Source organism: Anser cygnoides, chromosome 5 (genome assembly GCF_040182565.1).
Source record: "Anser cygnoides isolate HZ-2024a breed goose chromosome 5, Taihu_goose_T2T_genome, whole genome shotgun sequence".
Classification (NCBI taxonomy): domain Eukaryota; kingdom Metazoa; phylum Chordata; class Aves; order Anseriformes; family Anatidae; genus Anser; species Anser cygnoides.
The window spans coordinates 53,555,601-53,573,702 of NC_089877.1; the positions used below are offsets into that span (position 1 = coordinate 53,555,601).

Sequence of the window (18,102 nt, forward strand, 5' to 3'; positions counted from 1 at the left end):
AATCAAATGATAAACCCTTTTATTTTTCTCAATGCAAAATCTTTCCTACATATTTTCATTTGATATTCAGTTTAGTCTGAAAGAGATTAGGTGCTCCAGATTGGCTTTTAATTTTTTTTATGCCTTTTCCACATATGAATATAACCTTCACCCTCTCCCCCAGCAGATTTTCTGTATGGCAAAAGCACTGGTTATATCGATGCTGACCCCCAGAAGCTGGGATGGGACAGCACCCTCTGAGCTGAATGTAGCCATTGAAGTACTTCATTATGGACTGATCTTGGGCATAGATTGGTAAGAGAGGAGATCTGGAGTACAACTGCAGCGTAGGTCTCCTGGAGTAACCTCACAAAGCACTGGGCACCCTCTGCAAGGGGCTGAGCACCGTCAGCTTGCACAGAGATCAGCAGCTGTTGAGAGTGCTCAGCACCATTCAGGAGGCCTTCAGCAGACAGGAAGAGAAGCTCTTGAACACTTCTCTTCTGCTCCCATCAAACCTAGCCATCAGAAAGCTGTTACACCATGAAGGAGTCATCTCTGCCAGGAAACGAATTCAGAGCTTCAAAAGCATAGGGTAAGAACGGGGTCAGGTCTTACAGTGGGGATGCTTACAATGCTACAACAGCAGCTGTCACTGCTGTCGCCCCACAAAGCCACCAGCTGCCCCATGTCAAGATGGTGACTGCACCCTTACGAATTCCTGAAAAACAATGTAGTCAATGGGTGGCATATGCCCTGTCTTAAAGGTCTGAAGGAGATCTGAAGACTTCAGTAGTTCAAAGCCTGCATCTTCATTTATATGATGGCCAAGCCCACCAAAGGTGCTGGGGAGAGACTCAGACACCTCCAGTGATAAAACGGGGAAACTCTAAAGTTTTAATTGGAAAGATAGGAGCCTAGTACCAGTCTTCTGGGAATTCCCTCATGGGAACACCTCTACTACAGACAGGATTGTGGACTGTCAGATCTAATCCTGTAGGACGATTCCTAGAGAAATCATCTAGTGGCAGGAATGACAACTTGCCACTGGTCTTCTGTACGGGATGCAGTCGATTTGAACATAAAGGCCAGTTTGAGGGAAGATCCTGCTGTGTAACATGAAAAAAACACTGACTAGCAGGGAGCACAGCCCTTCCTTTCACCATGGTGAGCAGCGTGCGCTGCACTGCAGAGAGAAGAAACGCCCTGCGCGCCGGAAGCTGCCCCACGCCGCGCGCTCTGCAGAAGCCATTTCACAGCAGCTCACCCAAGTGGATGCCAGCGCTTGCCTGCCCACCACTGAGCTGGGGGGGTCTGCTGAGTAAATGTTAACTGCACCACGTCTGAGGGGGTTAGGAAAAAGAAATGCCTGCTATCTGCTCATCTGGGCCAGCTTGTGCTTCTCACCTCTTTCAAAAGCTCATTTTGAGTGTGTGTGTGAATGGAGGTGTCCCCCACCCAACTCCAGCCTTCTGCAGAGACCCAGGACAGGCAACACAGTCAGTAATTCAGGTCAGGAAGCTGAAATCTACCCCAGTTGAAGTCAGTGGAAGTGGATTTTGCCACTGACTTCAGTGGGGTCAGGTTTTTATCCTTCCCAGTGGGTCTGCGTGTTATGAAGTGTATCTGAACTGGACTGAACTGAGCATCTCACCAGAGTCTTCCACCACTGCTACCTGCTTAAGGACGCTCCTGAAATGGCTTCTCTGCCCAAAAACTTCTGCTTTTTCTTATGTGTACACACTGCCCCTTGGCTCTCCCAGGGGATCGAGAGTCCCCAGTCTCAGAGAGCTGGCCCTGCACAGAGAGCTGTGCTGAACCAGACAAGGGGTGGGCAGCCCTGCTGAGCATCCCCCCCCTTTGCCCCCCCCCTCTCCCCGTAGCTGTGAGGGCCCTCCAGGCTGATGGCTCCTATAAAGTCCTGTGACTGAAGCCTCCGTTTCATGGCACTTTCTAGAGGGCTCTCGTTAAAAGATTACCTAGGCAGTTGATTGAGTGTAAAACATGCTGTACCTGCAATGTTCTCCTGCTTGGGGCAAATTCCTTTTGTAGGCGTGAGAAGACGGTCTTCTTCATCGGGTGTGACTTGGATCCCGATTTCCACTGGCTCTGACACTTTCCTGAGCTCGGCGCGTGAGGAGGGGGGAGGGCTGCTCTTATCCATGCTCTTTTCATAGCAGGCACCACCAGTGCCATTGCACTGTTTTCTCTTGTGCTCTATAAAAACCAAGATGTCTCCCAGCGGGAAGTTCATCTGACACTGTCCACAGGTTAACAAGTCGGGGTCTGTCCCGCCTGCGGCGATGCTGATGCCACCTGGCTCTGCTATTGCCAGGCTCTCATCCTCGTCGGCGAGTGCCGGTTCCACATGGTCAGCCTCTGCTTTACATGGACAAGGAGAAAGAGGGAGGAAAGGGATGAGGGGAGAAGAGAAAGAGATTGCTTTGAATGTTCACAGACTCTGAAGGATGCATCACAAGAGGCCCAGCCTCCCCCCGCACCCAAAAGAAGCCAAGCCTGATTAGATCTTTCTTTCATTTTTCAGCTTTTCCACTCTCCCAGAATGATTTCAATATATTTTGCAACCAAGCCTGCCTGAAACAAAATGGAAAGGCTGACCTGGCATAGCTTTCCTGACAGCTCCTTCCCACTGCTGCCAGCACTGCAAGGAGATCAGCAAAGAGCCATTTTGCAAACGTTCAAGCCCCGAGTCACTTTCTGAAACAGTTTCTCTCTTTTTATCCCACCTTCTCATTCCCACTGCATCTCCCAGCCATCTGGCCAAGGTCCTATCCAGCAAATCTTATGCACCTAAATCTCTCCTTTGATTTCAGTGAGAGGGGAAAAGCAGGGAGGGAAGTGCTCAAGTGCCCTGAACAAGCAGGATCAGGCTCTTGTGGCACACAAAATTAGTGCCACCACCCTTTCCCTTTACAAAGATACCAGCAACCAGGTTAAATGTCCTCCCATCAGTACAAGATACAGCAGAGTAAGGTAAGAAGGATGTGGTCTCATGAGAAGCTGAGGGGGTTCAAAAGTGAGTACAGTAGGAAAGAGAGTAAGGCATTTATTTAACGTACAGGAATATTGGCTGAGCCCGAAATCTTCCACTCATTTTCCTGATGCCAAATACCTGTGCAGTTGCTATATAGGTTAATAAAAGTTTTTTGTATAAATCGTGCCCATGGACCGGATGGACTTTATACCATTAGCCCCAAAACACTGAAAGCGTTTCTGAGTGACCTGAATCAGTTTCTAAGGAATAAATAATTTCTCGTGTCACAGTTAATAAAACACAGTGCATTTTTAATGGGTATTTTGAAGGTAATTGTTACATTATAAAATAATTGTGGATCACAATCCATTTCTGGGGCAAAATTTGGATTTTGTTTTATTTTCTCTTGTTCTGCTGTGTAACTGCCAAATCATACAAACCTTGGTCTTTACTTGGGCAAAATCTCCACTGACTTTTGCCTAAGGCTGTTTTGCCTCTGCAAGGACTATAGGATTTGGGCTGAACAAAACAGAGGAACTAAGAGTATGTAAATCAGGGAGTGAGACCTCTAATCGAATCAGGATTAAAGGAATAGTAGGAGAAATGTTCTTTACTGGCCTGAGCGGATTGCTTATGGTTTTCCTAGGGAAAGCGAGTTACACAACTATCTCAGAGAAGTGAGACTGAGATAAACAGATGTCATAATCCAGATCTGGATTCTCCTCCTGGCCGAAATCAAAAGGAGTTTTGTCCCGTTCTTCAGCAAATTGAAAAACAAAACACAACACACACACACACAAAACATAGAAAAGGAACAAGAGCTACAAGGCGAAATGTATTACTTGGCAGCAAAAACTGGTTGAGCCTCGAAAAAGACAGTTTAGAAAAAGAATCGCCCCCGTTTTCCTCTTCCAGAATAAATAATTGATTAGTGTATCTACCAGCTGTATTACAAGTTGCATCAGAGCTCTCTAACAGCAAAATAGAAAGCAGCAGCACCAGCAGCAGCAGGAAGAGGACTGAGACCCTAGAGAAGTGCCCAAGCACGACCCATCCCGCTGGAGCAGACGATGGGCACAGAAAGGCTTTGGTTTCCTAACTCACCCCAAGGTTACCAAATACACAGCATAATACTAGTTCTGAAAACCAGTAATTACTTTTTTCCCCTTAATCTAAGTTTAAAAGGAGTTTGAAGACAATACTATGTAATTAATTCACCAATTTATATTATGAAAAGATGCCTCCTTGCCTCAGTGAAAACGCAACCATAACCCCGCGCTGAACAGGGACTGCCGGGAAGAGAGCGGATGTCTGTGAAGAGTGTGTCACAATGCAAAAGGTAATTATTTAGTGCTGCGGTTCCCTTTAATGATCTAACATTGAGCAATATTGTTTATATTGAAGAGAGCTTGCACCTTTAATTACCAATTACATATACATCATTTTAGAGCCAAAAGAAAAGGACTGTGAAAAGGGTCCTTTAGAAGCGTGCGCACTATTTCTAGGAGGAATTCCTACTAAGGGGGAGCAGAGTGTCAAAATATTAAAAAAAAAAAAAACACACACACAGGGACATACACACACGCACATACACACATGGGAGATGGGACAAAGAGCTGGAAAAGACAACATGAAAACAGGAACTGAACCAAGGGTTGTAAGAAGAAAAGGTGGCAGAGGGGGAAAATGCTTGTTACGAGTTTCACGTAACAATCCTGTAAAGCTTTCAGATTAAAGTCTGTCTCTCAAATTACAAAGGCTGAATTTTGGCATATATGTAACAAATAAAAAGAAAAGCACAGATCTCAACTTTATTATCTTTTTTGATGTGAGGATTTTTTTTTCTTTCCCTGTGATTTAAATTGTGCTCTTCAGAAAACGTAGCAAAAGTGCTGCATTTGATAAGGGTCCTGACCATGCATCTCTGGAAACATGAAGGAGGTTTTAGCAGCTAAACTGTTGAGAATTCTTTCCTTTCAGCCATACAGTTCATTTGAATATTAGTTAAATCCACATATGCCTATTCACTTACACTCTCTCACTCTCTCTTTCCAAGGACTCTGCAATGGCACTTTTTTAAAATAACATCTGGTATTCCTTCATATTTTGGCAGTCGCCACATTACCGAAAATCAGCTTTTCGTTTTCTTGGTACGCTGAGCCCTCATGATCAGTAGTAATTGGGTTTCAAACTCTCAAAAGGTTTTTTTACTTGACTCTATTTCTGATTTTAGCTTAATAAATCATCAAGCACGAGACCAGTCGTATACCCAACAATGCAGAAGCTATATTACAATCCCTTTTTCAGGACATGGAAAATTGACATAAAAGAATGAAAAACAAAATACTGAATAGATCTTCAAATGCATTTTATCCATGTCAATTTGCATTTTTTTTAACACAGAATAAAATAAAAATAAAATAAAAAAAAAGGAAAGGAAAAGAAAGAAAAGGCTTCTTATTGACAACTCAATTAAGCCATTAAAAACCTACATTCAAGTAACATTACAGGAGAGATTTAAAACCCACAAAGGAATAGAGAAAAAAGCCTGGAAGTCCAGCCCATAACGCATAGGGTCACGCCTGGTTAATACAACAGCCAGGATCTTATGCTGTTTAAGGAGTCCTTTAATACCAATGGGGCAATTTAGTCCAGTCTCAATCTAAAGTTCTGACTCCACTTGTGTCTGTGGGTTTCAAATGAGTCGCTTCACATTATTTGAATTTAACTCTGTGGTTTTATTTCTGTTTGTTGGTAGCTGGGTTTGGGGGAAGGAGGGTGTTTCCTCCCGAGCATTTATCTAAAATTAATTATTTTTTTTTAAGAAGGAAAAATCAAGCCACACGATAAAGGAGAATGGAAAACATCTCCTCTGTCTTACGTGGGAAAAAGGAAAAAAAATGCAAACAAGCTATTTCCAGCCAGGACTCATGCCCTGGTTCTCCCAGGTGTGTTGAGGTGTGCCCAGCATTTTCACTGCACCCAGAGACTCCTCAAAACAGCCCTGCACCACCTTCTGAGGGAGCACAGTGAGTCGGGGATGGGTGATCTATGGGGACATCAGTGACACTGCTGTCATTCGATGGCTTCATAAAATTAATGCAGCCGGACAATCTAAATCATTTGCTTTGCCAAGTGTTACACTTGCTGGCTGGACTCTAAGCAGCATCTCAAAGCTCTCTGGCTGCCTACAGTGCAGTGGACAATTTTCCTAATTTCACAAAGGCACTGTTGCAAAACCGCCAGCGCTCCTCTTTCTGCGTGGTGACATCATTACACCATATGCGCCCCATGCAAACAATATTCTTATGCCCAATATTAAAGCAAATGCACATGCTAAGTACTTTCTGCCTGTCAAATGTCTCAAAATCATGCCCATTAATAGTAGAAAAGTCTGTTACTCAAAATCATCTCAAAGGCCTCAAAAGACAAAACTGTATATGCTTGTCTGTGGGCTTTGGATGAGGCCGGGTCCAGATACTGGTGATTTATTTTCTTGTGCTTTTATTACACTGCTGAACGAAAGGTGCAAAGGAATCAAAAAGTTGTCCACCTATTCTCTTTTCTTATTTTCCCAATCCCACAGTATCAAAGAGAGGCAAAGAAAGGGGGAAGAGGGAGCGCTTTGGCAAGAGACTGAAGCGTTGCGCACTGAACTTCCTCACCGCCTTCTGTTTCGGCAGCGGGGTCACAGATCAATACCGGGGAGTTCGGGGAAGCGCTGCAAGTGCTCTGCCTGCTGTGCTACCACCCCAGCCCATGCTGAGCCCAGGGTACCCCCCGGGACAAGCTGGGGCTGCACAAATTGTCACACCCCAACCAGGGAAGCCACTCTCCCGCATGCCCTGGCATGAGGGGCCCGGCCCCGCTCCCAGCGCACAGCCACCACTGCCTTGGAGGCACAGCCAGGAGCTCAGCCCAGTTCAGGAGCAAGCACAAATAAGTGACATGCTTTTTAGGGTGTTGCCCAAAGCAGGCCTGAAAACGATGTCCCTTCCATCAACACCCACATGTTACATTTACTGTAACGTCAACACACTTAGCAGAAATGGCTTGGATCGCGTGCGCTCGAGCTGGGTTATCGCAGCGATCGGTGTCAGGATCCTTGCTGCGCAAAGCCCATGGCCACTCAGAGCAGGCACTGCAGCTCCTCACCCTCGAAGTTTATCAATAACCTGCTCCCAGTTCCCCCCTGCAGCCGCAAGGTACAGGGTTTAGTTTACGCCCGCACGTTGCATCAGCATCGCGCTCGGCGGTCTGAGGCACCGCTTGTCTGCCATCCATTTTTAATTGTTCTGAGGACTGAGCAGCAATTACTGATAGAGTGTTTAACAAATAAATAAATAAGTAAATAACGTGTGAGGCAGAGTTGACCGAGAGAGGCGACGTGATGGGGAAGCCCCAGAAACGCACGGGCCGGCAGCTCTGCGCTACTTTTCAAGTGCGTCTCAGGGCGCAACGCGAAGCGCACAAAAGGCGGCTCGAGGAGCGGCGGGTCTGTGCCGTGCCGAGCCGTGCCGAGCCGTGCCGGGGAGCCGTGCCGGGGAGCCGTGCCGTCCCGCGGAGCCGTGCCGTGCCGGGGAGCCGTGCCGTGCCGGGGAGCCGTGCCGTGCCGTGCCAGAGCGCAGCGCAGCGCGGCGAGGGGTGGCCGGGGGGCACCTGCCCGCGGCAGGCTCCCAGCGGATTGGGGGGGACAAAGGGGGACGTCCCGCAAACCCCGCACGGCGGCGAGGTGCGGGGCACCCCCCGCAGCGCCCAGCTCGGCCGCCTCCCGCAGAAGTGGCCCGAGGGTATCGGAAAGCAGCACAAACCCCCGGCCGCACCTGAGACGGAGCAAGCCCGGCCGCGGGCGTAAAGAGCGGGGCAGGACCTCGGGGGCTGGGAAAAACAAGGAGGGAAACGGCACGGCAACCCCGCAGAACCCAAACGGAACAAAAGCCAAGAATATCCAAGGATCTGCTTGGATCTCAAGCGCTCGTCAGATGTTATTTCACCAGGAACTATGCACAGTGTTAAAGAAGGGAGTGGCGTGTCTCCCCTTAAGTAAACTGTACGTTCATAAAAAAATATTTACTGCTTTTGAGAGCGTAAAATGCATAGGCTCTTCTATAGACTGCAGAAGCTGTAAATCTCCGCAGATAAAATGGAATGTGATGATGGGATATAAAAGCATGCTTTGTTCCCAAGTGAATAGATTTGTTTTATTTAAAACTAAACGACAACCAAGGAGAGAAAAGAGCGCTCGGTGCCACAAAAGCAGAAGGAGCGGTATTTTGGTACAGGCTTTTAACTGGCTTAGAAAAGGAGATTTGAAGCACGGATTCTTACCCAAAGATTTAAAAGGCATGATCAAAATTAAGTAATTAGTTTTGAACGCATATTAAACACACGACAACTCTGTTCTTTTTTATAAATATCGGTCTCAAAAGAGACTGCTCCTCAATTGTGTATGGAACTCTGTTGCTCATATACAATTTTCTTAAGCCTTTTTTTTGCTCTCATTGAAGCATATTCATTATAACATTCAGCGAATTTATGGCTTATTCCAGTGGCTTAGTAAAAGGGGTCATAAAAAAGTTAAGTAAACCAGTGTTTTTTTCCTTTCCCTTAACTTTGGATTCCTTTTTTATACTGTGCTGTCTAGTGCTTAGTCTTTGGAAAGTACCTTGGGCATATCCAGCACACACACAAATTATCAGCTGCTCCAGGAAAAAAAAAAAAAAAAAAAAAGGAATTTCTTGCACCGAGGCAACTACACAAAAGACTTGCATATGTCAAAAATACAGAACTAAGTCCCTGTGAATGCTGTACCATTAATCAAATCCCCGATCTGGTGTCACTTTTGCCAGTAAAATGATGATATTCTTCTAACCCCCTTCTACTGGCGCGTGCCTGAAACGCATGAAGTGTGTCCCTCTGCTTTAATTTGTTTTCGAATAGCCTGCTTTAGGCATTTTTTATATATTCCTTGAGAAGAAAAAAAAAAAAGAAAGGAAAAAAAAAAAAAGCTGCTACTTAAAGCTTCAGCAAAGGTCTACAGTATCGAGCAGGCAACAGCTTTTCAGGAGCTAGAGCAGTGGGCAAATTTAACTGATGTTCAGGAGCTGAACACACAACTGCCTTTGAGGCTTGCAACCGTGGGTGCAGAGGAATGGTGTGCAGCCTGCCCAGATACAATTTAAGAAAGTAAATAAACACAAAAGAGGAAGGTGCTATAGTAGGAGCAGCTGAATGAATCACACATTTATCAATGTGCACTGTTATTGATGCCTTTTCCCTCCCTCATTAGAAAGACACATATATATAAATCTATCTACAGCCAATGCTGATACTTCACCAAGTGCTTTTACGGCATCACTAACTTTAAAGCAGGCGGTAAGCCCAGCCACCGTTTATTTTTCCACACGCTTTCTCTTGAGGCTACCAAGACCAAATGTTACCGACATCTGCAAGGCGGTGCGTGGAGCAGCCCTGAAGAAACCGCTGCCCCACTGAACAGCAACCAAGAGGAGGAAATGCTCGGGCAAGGAGGCGGAGAGCCATTTTGGTACAGCGTGGCTCCACGGGGAGACTTTGCTGATGGGCTTCAGCCTTGGCGAGTGGGATGAGTGGGAGACAGAGGGAGGAAGGGGAGCGTGTGCGTGCATGTGCGTGTGCGTGCGCCGGGGGCAAAGGCACCAGGGAGGAGGAGAGGGGGGTTCTTGTTCCTCTTAGCAAAAGTTAGCAGTCGTGGAATGGAAACAAAGCAGCAATCGGCAAAGTTTGAGGAGTCTGGGGAGGAGAGAAAGGCAAGATTTCCCCATAGCTGGGGAACCTTTGCCGCACCAGAGGCCGAGGCACTGTGCTCTTCATGTTACAGGTCTGTCAAATGAGCTGGCTGCTGTCTATATGCTTCCAACGAGCTTGATTCAAACACTAAATGAAGTAGAGAAATCATCAGATAAATTGCTGGCCCTCTCTACCCAAGAGTGAAAGGTTTTTATACAGTTGGCGACAGCCCTGATCTTTTGTCTGACCTAATTTATTTCTCTTTCAGATTAGAAGAAAGCGTGCTTTCCTGTCTCGGGATAACCTACATCCCCATATTGAGCCCTAAAAATAAGAATATGCTTGTGATATGTTAACAATACCATGATTTGATGACTTTCTCATACTGGGTGAAGTAAACCTTCTACCCTGACATCCAGCGATCAAAGCTTCCCATGCGTACACCACAAAATTATATGTTTGGGCAAGAAAATGTCCCGCTAAAGTCTGTCCATGGCGGGCAATCAGACAAGCGGAGAAGAGCACAAGCTCAGTGGAGCAGCCTGCGAGCTGCAACTTCTATATCACATACGTGGTTTTGTGTTTATTTCTTCAGGAAAGAAATGCTTATTTTCTTTCACAGGAGCTGCAGGTTTTTTTGTTATAAGGACCTGAGAGGATCAAAGTACGGTGAACTATCCAACGGCAGATCCTCGCGGCAGGGGCACATGTGGCTTCCTGACATGTAAGCAACCCCAAATGGTGTGTGTGTGTGTCCGCCTTATTGCCGTGCACACCTTCTCCCAGGACCCCAGCTCCCTTTCTCTCGGTGTTTACGTCTGCTGGAACAAGCCAAGTGCAGTTACGTGGGCTTCCCCCCCGATGCACGGAGACTCACTCATGTTCAAGTATCATTACCCCGATCGCTATCTGACAACAAATTGAGAATTTAAACACTGTACGCTGGCAATAAAAAGCATTGTTAAAAACTAATTTTAATTAAAAACTCCTGTCCGCCCGAGTCAATTAATCAGCCGCGCTTTAGCTAAAAATAGATCTGCCTCGCTCGCAGCCCCCCTCTCAGCTAGCGCTCTATAGATCTTCGCATGGAAATCGATACTACAACTTTACACTGCAAACATTTTGCAGCGCCGTGAAGTGCCCGAGCTCCGGCTGCTATTTCCCAGGGCTGAACATCCCGCGCAGCGGCGGCGGCGGCGGGGCCGGCGCCGTCCCCGCATCAGACGGGCTGCGAGCTCCCCCTAGTCGTCAGCAGCCGCCACTTGCGGCCGGGGCACCAGGCAGCCCTGCGAGGCAACTGCGAGCCAGCAAAGTTTATTTTGGAAAGTCTTTTCTATCAACAAACGGCGCGGAGAGCAAAGCGATCGAGATAGGAAACGGGGAAGGGAAGTCGGCGAGCTGTGCGAGGCGTTTGGTTGACCGAAAAGGTTTGCGAGCTCGGCCCGAGGAAGACTTGCCGAGGAGGTGTCAACCGAAGTCGGTAACTGATATCAATAATTTGTACTTGTACGAGCGCACACACCTCTAAGTCATAATTATTGTCAAATATGCCACAAGACAACCCTTTGTTCTGCGGAGGAACATCCATTCTGCACAAGACAAGGGCTCCAACCGTTCCTGCTCGAAGGCAGCCAGGTTGTAAAAGCTTTAAGACTTTATTTCTCAATATTTAAATAAGCCTGACAAAATATGCTCTGCATCTGCCGACCAGCGAAAAAATGCAAAATGATTTCTCACCCGCTGTACATCTATTTAAACCACTGAGCACATCAAGCAAAAAGGACGAAACAATCAAGATCCACGATCTAGTTACTCTGCATCAGTTTTTCAAAAATATTTTAAACTATGAAAATATGCCAGTATTTTTGTTCATCTTATGTGTCAAATATAAATATATCCAAATGAAAAGCAACCTGGAAATCAACCGCACGCAACCTCTTTTTTTTTCCTGTCCTATTTAAAGCCGACACATGTAATGCCTTTCAAAAACACGTTAGGCTTTTCTGTGGACAACTGTGCGGGTATTATGAAAAAGTCAGCCATCTCCAAAATAATTTCCTCTCTAAATCTTCAGTCACAGCTTACATTCTCTTTACATGAGAGTTAATTACATTGGTGTGGGTTTTTTCTGTGAAAAAAAAAATGTATTAATTGCACTGAATCTAAATGCATTTTAAGAGAAGCTCCTTGAAGCAATCTGCAAAACTTTGACATGCAAAAAATCTTAGTGTTTTTCATTATTATTTCTAATGACTATGTACAAATACAAAATGGTATAGGAAATTATTACTCTTCCTAGGGAACCTGTTGACCAGGTATTGAAGAGCCTTCTTGGGAAACCTGGCTGTCCACCTGGAACTGTATGATTTCACTGTGCCTTTCCCTCCCAACCTTTGCTGCTGCCCTACAGAAACGTTCTTGCTTTGCCGCCTTCTGCAAAACTGCTATCAGTGAGCTTTTCACATGCTCTCATTTTTCGCATTTCCTTCAAATGCAAAATGCAGGGCTAGTATGAAAACAGATTTCTCAAGTTAAAAAAAGAAGATCTTAAGCTGGAAAATCAGCAATTTGAATCAAACCAAACTAACGTTTCTTTGCACGGAGCAGCTCTACAGCTCTGTTTCCTCTTTCTCTACCTAATTGCCTCTTTTGCTTTGTCCACCCATTTAAGTGAGCGCAGCTACCAAGTTTGTTCTGTCCACCATCACTGAGGAGAGGTCCAGAGCTGCTCTTTTCTCCCCACATATGTCACCCCCTTTTTGTGCTGCACGTGCATCCATTACAAGGCTGCCTGGGTGAGCCTGGCAAGGACAAGCAGGCCACTCAGTTTTGCAGCCTTAAAGACCATGGTGCAAATGAGACATTGCAACTCTGGAGCATAGCTACGTTGCAGCCCCTCTGCTTTTTGTGTTTGTTTGTTTGTCTTACACTCAGGATCTAAACGTTTCTCTGAATACCAAGAGCATGAAACCCAATAAACTCCAGCTGAGCAGTGTCAGAAAACCCTTCTCTTTCTCTCTCTCCCCATCTCTCTCTCTATCTCTCTTTCTTTGCCTGGCACAGACCTCCAATCCATCCTGAGATGCAACTCTCCTGACAGATGCCAAAGAGGGAGAGGGGGAAGGAAAAAAAAAAAAAAAAGCCCAAGCTAAACATGACATAAATGCAAGATTTCAGGAAACAGCACCAATTCATCCCGGCTTTGGGGGCTTGGCTTGGGGCTGGGTTTATTTAGTTGCAAGTGTTTTGGTTTCCTATTCCGCTGCCTGCTACTTTCCCAACACCCCCTCGCAGAGGCCGGTCTGCTGGCTGCTTTGCCCCCACGAATGACACCTTCCCGAGAAGTGCGGGGATGGCAAGCCCCCCTCCTGCACGCCTGCCGCTGAGGCTCACTGCCTGTGCGCTAAAATGCCTGCGCTTCCTGCTCCCCCCAGCCCCAACCCCAGCCCCAGCCTCAGCCCCCCCCCGGCTCCCACCCCCTCCTCCCCTGGATACCTTCATTTTTTTCTGCCACTGTTCAGTATGCAGCCTGATTTCTCCGCCAGCTTCCTCAGGATGGAGAGATAGATAAATACAAGAGGGGAGGGAGGGAAGCTGCGTACCGCTCTGCTCTCCATTCCTCCCCAGCCTCCCCGCTAAACCCATTGTACACGCAGCTCCTCGGCACCTTTTAATGCTCTCCTGCCTCATTATTTACTTTCAAGTAAAGCGATCGGAAAAAGGAGATCAAATTGGAAGAACAAACCTACCTGGCTCTCTCCTCCACCCCACCTCCCCCCCCCCCAGCAGAAACAGCAGCAAGAAAAGAAATGTTTCACCCCTTGAAACAAATTCAGACGTGCGCAACAAACCAGATTTTCTGCACACCCCCCTTTCAACACCCCACATCTCCTCACAACTGAGACAGAAAAGAAGTAGGAGAAATTGCACAGGGTGATTTAGAGAGGGTTCAGGTTGTTGATGCTTTTTCTTAAAAAATAAGAAATTGGGTGGGGGGAAGCACCAAGAAAAAGGGAAACGCTTTTTTTCTGAACCGGATGGTTAAAAACAAAAATGCAATTAATGAAGAGGGAGCGGGGGGGGGGGGGGGGAATCCACCTTTTATGGTGATGCAAATCTGGCTCCCAAATAACAATGAATTAAAAACAAACCCCCCAGAAAGAGAGCTGAATACCAGATGCATCTTCATTTGTGTTCCACCAGCTGATGGGCTGGGGGGGGGGGAGGGAGGGTGAGGAACGGGTTAAAAAAATAAAGGAGCACACCAAAAAAAAAAAAAAGGAAAGAGAAAGAGCGAAAGAAATTGAAATTTCGGGACCCGCACCGTTTCCCCAAAACCCTCACCTACGAAAACAGAAAAAAATCTCCCAGGAGGGGGAAAAATTATATAGGTATATACACATCGATTCACGAGGAAATCTTACAAACAGAAATTTATCACCGGTAACAAAGAAAGAGAGGAGCTCGCAAGCACCAAATGCTCCTGGCAGATGGCTCCTATTCTTGGCTTTCAGGGGAGGGGAGAGAAGCCGGGGGAATATTTTATTTATTTATTTAAATTCTTTAAAATCGGAACATAAATATTCGGATCCGCCGCGGCTCAGGCTCAGCCCGGGGCTGGCTCCGTGCGCGCCGCCGCCCCCCGCAGCACAGCAACTTGCGGACACGTCGGGGGGGGAGGGGGGAGTCCGGCCGGCCTCCCCGGTGGGGTGCGGGGCCTCAAACCGGCCTCCGCCCCCCCAACAACCTCCCCAAGGCTTGCTCTCCTTTCCTAACCCCCCCCCCCACCTCGAGCGGGTCCGATGCTTTCGGGGGGAAATGCAGGACCACCCCCCCCCGGTTGTCCCCGGGGCCCGGTGGCGGAGGAGCAGCGGGGAGCTCTGTGGGGTCCCTCACCCGGAGCCCCCCATTCAGCCGTGGCAGAGACCCCGGCAGCTCAGAGAGGGGTGCCCGGCATGGGGGGACCTGCCCCGGCTCTGCCTGCAGCCGCCCGCTCGCCCCTCTGAAGGGTGTAGGGTGGGAACGGGGAGGAGAGGGGGGGATGCTGGGGGGGGGGGGGGGGGCTCCTTCCCTTCCTCCGATTTATCTTTTTTTTTTTTGGGGGGGGGGGGGGGGGGGGGGGGAAGGGGGTGGTGATGAGTATTTGCATTTCACAATGGGAGCTTCGGCAAAGTGCAGCCCCCGCTGCTGCCCCGCCGCCCGGCCCGCGTTTCGTGCCCCCCTCCGCCGCCTCGGCTCTCCTCTCTGCACCCCCCCCCTCCTCTCCCCAACAGGCACCCCCACTCCTTCCCCCGGCCCCTCTGCACCCCCTGCCCTGCCTCTAGCCCCAGCCGAGCCCGTCGTGCCTCCCCCCGCCTTGTGCAGGACGGGGACCCCCCCTCCACTGCACCTGGGGCTGCATCCTGCCCATCTACCTGCCCCGCACCGGGGGGCTCGGCGCCCGCCGCTCGGCCGGCCCACCGCCTCCATGTGCTTCCCATCAAGCCCCCCGGCCTCTCCCCTTCCCCCCACACCCCTCCCCGGCCCCCTGCCCACCTTGATTCTCCCCGAACCCCCCCCGCATCCCTCGCACCCCCCCCCCCCCCCCGCCCCAGCCCCGGCTGTCACGCCGATGCCAGGCTCCCGGCCAACTTTTCCCAGCGCTCCGCTTTGCAACCCCGGTGCGGGGAGCGAGGAGCGGGGCCGGGGGCGATGTGCGGAGCCCCTACGGCCCGGTACGGCCCGGCCCGGCCCGGCACGGCCCCGTGCCCCCTCGGGGGGAGCCCCCCGCCGCCCCCCGCCGGCAGCGCCTTTCCCCCGCTCCGCTCGGCACCGCTCGGCGCTGCCCGCCCGCCCGCCTCACCTCCGCACCGCTGCAAACGCACGGCAAAACTTCGGGCTTCTCCCCCCCCCCCCACCCCCAGCCCATCCCCCCTAGCCGCACACCCCCCTCCCCTCTTTAATTCCCTTCTCCTCTCCCTCTCTCTGAAGTCATTTACTAGCTTTGGTTTCTCCTGGAGCCCCCCCCATCCCCCCCCCCCCCCCCAGCCCGCTTCCTCCCCTTCCCTAATTTTGCTCCTTGATTTCGGCTCGATCTGGTTCCAAGTTCAAACTTACGTGTGATAATCTCTCTTTGTGACAAGTGCTGCGGGTTTCCCTGCTTGCGACGGGACATTGCCCTGGCATTTACACTGGCATCGCCTGGAGAGCTGCACTGGTCTGGGGGGATGTGTTGGGGGCCGATCCTCCTCCTCTTTTTTTTTTCCTCTTTCTTCTTCTTCTTCTTTACCGAGTTCTTCTTCTTTCAAAAAATAAAAAAGAAAAAAAAAATAACACCTCCTTTTTGTCGCTGCTGTGGTGCACTGGATGGGATCTCCTCTCAATTAAAAATCATCATCATCAGGAAAAGCTTTCTCGCTCTTTTTTCCTCTCTCTTTCACACACTCTGTCTTTTCTCCACTGCTTCTGCCACTTGGACTTCCAAATCTCTTCTTGAACTTAGGAGGATATGCACCGCCAGTGACACTTTTCTCTTTCCCTCTTTCCAGAGTGCTTGGCAAATTGGCAAGTGCGCTTTTCCACCAGGAGGGTTAAAAAAAAAAAAAAAGAAAAAGAAAAAAAAAAGAAAAAAAAGAAAAAAAAAGCAGGAATATCAAAAAAAAAAAAAAGTACTTGAATTGGGATTGCCCACAAACAAAAAAAAAATTGCCAAAAAAAAAATGTTTTTCAGAGATTGACCCTTGCTGGGTAGATATATAGAGAGAATTTTTTTGAAAAGGGGTAGCCAAAACTGTGTCTCCTCTTTCCCAGCTCAAGTGGCACTGCTTTGCCCTGGTGCTTTTGGATTGCCAGTGCTCCTGCACCACTTTGCACTCTTCCCCCCTCGCCTGGCACTGGGACTGGAAGGAAGGAAGCCCCCAGTGCAGCTGGGCTGGTGCTGGCTATTACTATTATATATTGCAATGTGAAGATGGCGGAGTCCTGGTTCTCTGGGAGCGCTCTGTCTCTCTATGGCTGGGGCTGCCTCTGTACAATGGGATAAAATTCAAGTTCAAGTGCGGACGTGACGTTTAATCTGCACTAGAGACAAAAAGACCCAGAGAGTAGGAGCACTGGGGGCGACTAGCGGTGGCTTTTTAACATTGTACCCTGCAAGAGAACAAGAAACGCCACTCGCACACACACACACACTCGCACACACACACTCGCACACACTCGCGCACAAACTAAAGCACATGCACGGAGCGGGGAGCAGCTCCGGGCTTTGTGCGCTTGCTGCTTTCTCGCCTAAGCGGAGGGAAAGGGGAAAGGGGGGAGCAGAAAGCCGCATCCTTCCCGCACGGCCAAACTTCCCCGAGCCCGGGAGGGGCTCGGCCGGGGGCGGCCCGGGGCGGGGGTGGCTGCCGGGGGCCGGCGGCCGAGGGATGGAGGAGCGGAGGGGAGGATGCGGAGAGCCGCCCGGCCCTGCCCGTGCCCCTGCCGGTGCCGGGGGTGCCGGGGGTGCCGGTGCCGGTGCCCCCGCCGTTCCCCATCGCGGTGCGGAGCCGGCAGGAGCCGCGGGCAGGCTCGGGCTGCCCGTCCCTCCAGCCGCCGCCGCAGCTCCTCGGCGGCCGGCGCGTTCCCCCTGCGTTTCTTTCCAACAGTTTTGCACCAACACCAGTGTCTGTGTGGGCTGGGGAGAGGTGTTTGGTTTTTTTTTTGTTGTTTTTTTTTTTTTCCTTTCCTCCTCTCTCGCTAAGAGAAGTGTGATGGGAGCGGGACACGCGCGCACACGCTCCCGAGCCGCACACGCACACACACACACACTCCGACCTGCTTCTCCCACCCCCTTTTCCTTAAAATCCTGGGGGTGAGGATTTCTCTTGGAGGAATTAAAGTCTCGGCCGCGAATCGGGAGACGCCGAGTTCCCAGGGACCGCATCTCGGTGCACTTTTCCTCCTATTTCCCACGCAGGTAAATGCCCACAGCTGCGTGCGCCTCTAACTTGGGAGATTCTTGGGAACCAACTTTTTCCCCTCTACCTCCGCTCTCCCAGCCCAGTTCCTCCGATTATCTTTTTTTTTTTTTCTTTTTTTTCTTTTTTTTTCCCTCCCTCTCCCTCCCCAGACAAGCAAATTGCTCGTGCAAAGAGCTTTCAGCACCACGTCTGGACAGGGCGAGGGGAGCGGGGAGAGGGGGAGGGCTGGGGGCTGCAGGCAGATGGAGCAGAAACCCAAGAAACCCAGCCTCCACCCGGAGCACGCCAGGAGAGCCGCTCTGCAGTCGTGTCGTTTACTTTCTCCGTTAAATGAATATATAATATTTTATTTATTTATTTATTTATTTTTGTATGAAATCGCATGAGAGCCTTAGGGGACCAGAATTCATCTCGGTGCCCTTA

At 49.3% G+C, this 18,102-nt stretch overlaps 1 protein-coding gene across 5 annotated transcripts in view; it reads right to left on the reverse strand.

Moving 5' to 3' along the window:
• The window catches only part of BCL11B (BCL11 transcription factor B), a 96,521-nt gene extending 79,730 nt beyond the window's left edge, over nucleotides 1-16,791 (reverse strand). Inside the window, exons 1-2 of one of the 5 annotated variants that reach the window (XM_013181362.3) lie at nucleotides 15,839-16,791; nucleotides 1,993-2,361 (exon numbers count right to left, since the gene is read on the reverse strand). In XM_013181362.3, the coding sequence (XP_013036816.1) occupies nucleotides 1,993-2,361; nucleotides 15,839-15,896 (427 nt within the window). In that variant the 5' untranslated portion in view covers nucleotides 15,897-16,791. Of the gene's footprint in view, nucleotides 1-1,992; nucleotides 2,362-13,237; nucleotides 13,743-15,838 lie in introns of those variants that run through there. The other 4 variants (XM_013181391.3, XM_013181374.3, XM_013181401.3 and 1 more) reach the window with 4 other exon arrangements.
• Between the last annotated feature and the right edge of the window lie 1,311 nt (nucleotides 16,792-18,102).